This window comes from Oxyura jamaicensis, unplaced genomic scaffold, assembly GCF_011077185.1.
Source record: "Oxyura jamaicensis isolate SHBP4307 breed ruddy duck unplaced genomic scaffold, BPBGC_Ojam_1.0 oxyUn_random_OJ70267, whole genome shotgun sequence".
NCBI classification, from domain to species: Eukaryota; Metazoa; Chordata; class Aves; order Anseriformes; family Anatidae; genus Oxyura; species Oxyura jamaicensis.
This window is the reverse complement of record NW_023309878.1, coordinates 3,521-8,437: the sequence shown is the minus strand read 5'-3', so window position 1 is coordinate 8,437 and position 4,917 is coordinate 3,521. Positions and strand designations below refer to the sequence as shown.

The 4,917-nt window shown below is 55.1% G+C and overlaps 1 protein-coding gene across 1 annotated transcript; it reads left to right on the top strand.

Moving 5' to 3' along the window:
• Positions 1 to 638: 638 nt before the first annotated feature.
• Positions 639 to 4,603, top strand: ASB13 (ankyrin repeat and SOCS box containing 13; the record flags this gene model as incomplete). The annotated part of the gene is made up of 4 exons (XM_035314004.1): positions 639 to 854; positions 1,895 to 2,029; positions 3,357 to 3,548; positions 4,365 to 4,603. Coding segments are annotated over 4 exons (671 nt in total), but the record flags the coding sequence as incomplete, so codon positions are not given.
• Between the last annotated feature and the right edge of the window lie 314 nt (positions 4,604 to 4,917).

Sequence of the window (4,917 nt, the reverse complement as noted above, 5' to 3'; positions counted from 1 at the left end):
AAGCCTTGTTCTCCAGACCCTTCACCAGCTTCGTAGCCCTTCTCTGGGCTCGCTCAAGCGAGTCCCTGTCCCCCTCTCTCCACGCTGACAATTGACAGAGCCCGGGGTGAATATAAATCTAGTTTAGGTGACCCAGGTATCCAAAGCTAGCTGGGATGAACCAAGCCCAGAAGGGCGTGTAGGTTCTCAGGGGGATTTGTATTTATTCTTAAGTTTCTTGCTTTAATTTTATTCTGCAAACACGAATCTGCCAAACGGTTTTCTGGCTGCGGCTGGAGCCTGCCGTCTCCGGGACGTGTGACATGTCACCTCCTCAAGGTGGCCGTCCTCAAAGCAAGCCGGGTTAAACGGGGCACGTGTGCGCCCTGCGCTCCTCCTCGCCGCAAAGTCAGCCGGTTCAGGCGGAGCTGAACCTTAGCGCAAGCGGGGAGTATCTGTACGTGGCGTTACGCTGGCTCAGCTGCAGGGCTTGTAATGTTGGGGAGGCGTTAGGAGGGAGGTGACATCCCGAGCTGTAGCAGCTACTCGTGATATTTGTGCCTATCGGTGCCCCGGGAGCGTCGGCGACAGCACCAGGCAGGCTGCCGGTAGCATCGACCAGCTCCTTCCTGAGCTCAGAAGGATTCTGGGGTTAACAGAAAGAAAAATCGGGGTGCTGGCACGCAGCAGTCTGCGGGCATTTAATGTTTCTTCTGCCCTGAAGGTGGATGCCAGGAATATCGATGGCAGCACCCCGCTCTGCGACGCCTGCGCCTCGGGGAGCATCGAGTGCGTGAAGGTGCTGCTGTCCCACGGTGCCAAGGTGAACCCTCCCCTCTACACGGCGTCCCCCCTCCACGAAGCCTGCATGAACGGTAAGCTGGCCTGGGCTTTGTGCAGTTATTTGTCCAAAGAAAACCACAAAAAAAAAACCCCAACAACAAAAAACCAGCTCCCAGAAATCTTAAACTGGCTGCTCAGCAGCCCGTTAGGGCTTGAAAATGTCCGCCTCACGTGGGCACAGCTCCCTTTGAGGAAACAACGCAAAGCACGGGGTTTTGGGGGGGAATAAAGGCATCCCTCGCCTTGGGGGCTTTTATCCCGCCCGGCGGACACGGCACCGGATCCCAGGCAGGTAAAACACCAGCTCCCTGGCCACCCAGAGCAGGAGAAGTCGGGGGTGATCTCAGCAGCTGCTGGGACGGGGATGTCCCCGAGGTCTGCCCAGAGGAAGGTGTCTTCCTGAATTGCTCTGCTGCGCATTTAATTCCACCCCAAACTGCCACTTGCACGGACACAGCAGTGGGAAAGCCTGGAAGTGAGATCTACAGTGTCCTCGTTAGATGATCGTGACCAAATCTCTTAATTATTCTGTGCCTGACTTTCCTCCATATAAGGTGTAATCCCTCCCCTCCCTTCCCACAGCGGGAAGACAGCATTTAGGGCAAGTACGTAGAAACTTAAATACAGAGCTGCCACCTCCTGCGTGGTTTTTGCTTGTTAAGCCTTTTTCCTAAGACTCTTGCGATGGTGAGCCTCTGTTTTCTCTCAAGTCGCGTTATTAACGCTGGAAAAAACAAGGCTGGGGTGGTCCTGAAGGTGACCAACCCACCCGGGGCACATCCAACCCTACGGCCAGCTCTGCAAACCACAGGCTGTCCAGCGCCAGCCCTCGGATTCAGCTTTGCTTGACCTGATTCCCCTGCAGAGGCTGTGAGCCCTAGCTTGCTGCCGTGCAGTTGTGACTTCCTCCTGCTCCCTTCTCAGCCTCCGTCCTGCAGTAAAACGTCTTGGCTCGCGTTTTGCCCCCAAATGTTGCCCAGGCTGCTCGTGGCTCGGGCCGATCCCAGCGCGCCGGGCGCTCCCGTTTGAGCAGGAATTCTTTCTTTTGACTCGGGTCTTCCCCTTCCCAAAGGTAGCTCGGAGTGCGTGCAGCTCCTCATAGACGTCGGTGCCAACTTGGAGGCCCACGACTGCCATTTTGGGACTCCCCTCCACGTGGCCTGCGCCAGGGAGCATCTGGACTGCGTGAAGTTGCTGCTCAAGGCAGGTACGGCAGCCGCGGGGTTTGCTTTGGGGCAAGGCAGCATCCGGAGGTGCCTGCGTGCAGCATTTCCCTCCCGGTGCTCTGCGGTGACATCCTTGTGCGAGAACTTACCCATTCGCAGCGTGACATAGGCTAAACCTTCCACCTTTGCCATCTTTAGCTGAGCAAAGCCTAATGCTTAACCATTTTTCAGCGGGTGCCTCAGTTCGTGGTGACTCCAGCGATATTTTCACTCTCCTATTTGAACAAAAATCCTGAATCTTCGCCCCCCCCCTGGATCCACGTTCCAGCAATACCAGCTGCTGTGCGTGCGTTCAGCAGCGGTGACGTGTTCCAGTGGCTTTGCCTAGATGTTAGACGTTAGCGTTTGATGTGGTACAAAAAAAAATAAAAGCAGGGGTGAAGTCACCTCGAGCCCCTGGGGGATCTGCTTAGCGTTACGCCTAGAGGAGCTTGCTGGAATTCCAACTCGGTGCCACGTGCTCCAGCTTTCACCTCCCGGCTTTCTTGCTGCTAATTTGCAGGGGGCTCGGGGCCGAGCTGCTTGTTTTTTTTGCCCGTGCTTACCAGGAAGTGATTTGGCCCGGGGACGATTTGTTTTGGTGAATGCTGCTTGTCTAGAAATCAGGCAGCGAAGCCAGCTTGTTTCCTATCCCTGCAGTTCCCTGTCCTGGGCACCCATCTTCAGATGAGACTAACTGATTCCTGAAGACGTTTAAGTCCATTAACTCGGAGGAGCGTGGCTAGCTCAGATGTAACTACAAGAGTCAGCTCAATGAACTCGGCAAATCACTTGACAGGGAAAACGTCGCGAGTTTTGGAGGTGCTAGGAAGACCTCTCGTTGTCAGCTAATAAAAGCCCAATTTTCTTAGCAAAAATATCTAAGCAAAGCCTCGGTGACGTCTGCTGGTGAGCTTCCACAGCTCGTGGGCTTGCGTTTCTGTTCAAGGAGTTAACCGGGAGGCTCCTGTTCGCCTCGAGTGTGAGCTCCATTGAGAAAACCAAAATGGCTCTGCTGGTTTCAGGCAGCGCAGGTTCGGGAAGCAGCTCAGAACTTCACACTCAGCAGCTTATTGACCTCGTAAATGACCAAAATCCTCTCTCCACAAGGAAAAAAAAAAAAAAGCCAGAGAAGAAAACCCGGGCATTGGCAGCACCGAGAAGGTGTTCAGCAGTTTGGTTTCCTGTTTGTGCTGCTTGGGTTGGATCTCGTTCTCGCCGCTCGTACGTGGGTTAACGGCATTTTTTTTTTCCTCCACTTCACCCACTCCTCCCATTCGGGTCAAGCGAGGCTCTCGTAAACGGGTTTGTTTTGCTTTCTGGTCTCAGGGGCAAACGTGAACGCCGCTAAGCTCCACGAGACGGCCCTTCACCACGCAGCGAAAGTGAAAAACGTGGATCTGGTGGAAATGCTGATTGAGTTCGGAGGAAACATCTACGCAAGGGACAACCGAGGGAAGAAGCCGTCAGATTATACCTGGAGCAGCAGTCCCACAGCGAAGTGCTTCGAGTACTACGAAAGTGAGTGAGATCCGATCCCCTGCCCTGGGAATTCAGCGACTGCCGGCTCCGCTGCGCCATATCAAGATTCTCAGTCCACTTTGATGCGTAGATAGCTGATCATCTTCCTAGGAAGGTGTAGAGGTCTGGGTGCTCAACGTAAGCCAGCTGGCTGTAGGCTAGCTCTGCTTAGTTGTGGCTGAATGACAGAGGTTAAGATGGTCCAGATCTTGCCCTCGCTGAATCCAGGTCCCTTTCACGTGTCGGTGTGAGCATTTACACTTTGGGGCCTTAAGTCAGAGCAAGGAAACCGCTCCGTTTCAAAAATCAATGAAAATTCGTTCTGTGTGAGGCAGGGAACGTGTTAAATTTCAGCTGCGTTGGCTGGCTGCTTTCGGGGGTGACATTTGACTGAGGTTTGGGGATGACTCCAGCTCTTCCAGGGCCTTGGAGGAGAAATTCACAAACCCTTCTGTGCATTTGCACACTCAAACCCACGGCGCCGCGTGATCCTAAAAATCTTTTCTGGCTTTGCAGTTCGCACAGCGAGCACCTTGCAGCCCCTTCCCTCCCTGCCTCCTGTCCTCTGTGTAGGAGCCTCTCTGAGTTATTCATTGCTTTCAGACCGCAGCACAGCGTGCTCTTCTGGCCGCAGCTGAGCTGGGTGAAGAGGCCGAGCCTCGCAACGCCACAAATGCTTGCGACAGCACGGGCTTGAGACGAGGGAGGGAGCGGTGCCAAGCGTCTCTCTCCCGGGAGGTCTGCGTGCTGTGGGTGAGGCCGGCCGTCTGCTGAGCTGCAGCAATAACCCCGCGTCCTCTTTTTTTCTCGTCGCAGAAACGCCCCTGAGCTTGTCGCAGCTCTGCAGAGTTACGGTGAGGAAGGCTGCCGGGCAGCGAGCGCTGGAGAAGATTGCCAAGCTCAACATCCCTCAGCGATTAATCCAGTACCTGTCCTACAACTGACAGGGCTGAAGGTGACCGGGAAGGACAATGGCTTTAGCTCGCACAGCATGAAGTATCCGTCTCTTTCTCTTCTACCTCCCCACGAGAAATGAATCTTAATTTCAGCAAAAACCCGATGTAAGTAGTATTTATGAGGCAGCACTTCACGCCCCTCCCTCTTCGCTGGGAGCGTTCGGGCAGAGACGGACTCGAGGCGAGGTGCGGCAGCGACCTGCAGGCCCGGCCTCTCCCGGGGGGATCCGCGAGGCTGTCGCCGCGTTCCAGGCCGCGGCGCTCGCTCTTGGCACGGGATTAGCCTCGCCTAATTTTAGCCGTCTCTGTCCTTAACGCATCTCCGGGTGATCTAGCCGGGCTCCCTTTGCAGTCGGCGGAGAGAAACGGATGCTTGTCGAGCGTGATTCATGTGGCCTGTTTTAGACGGCCGC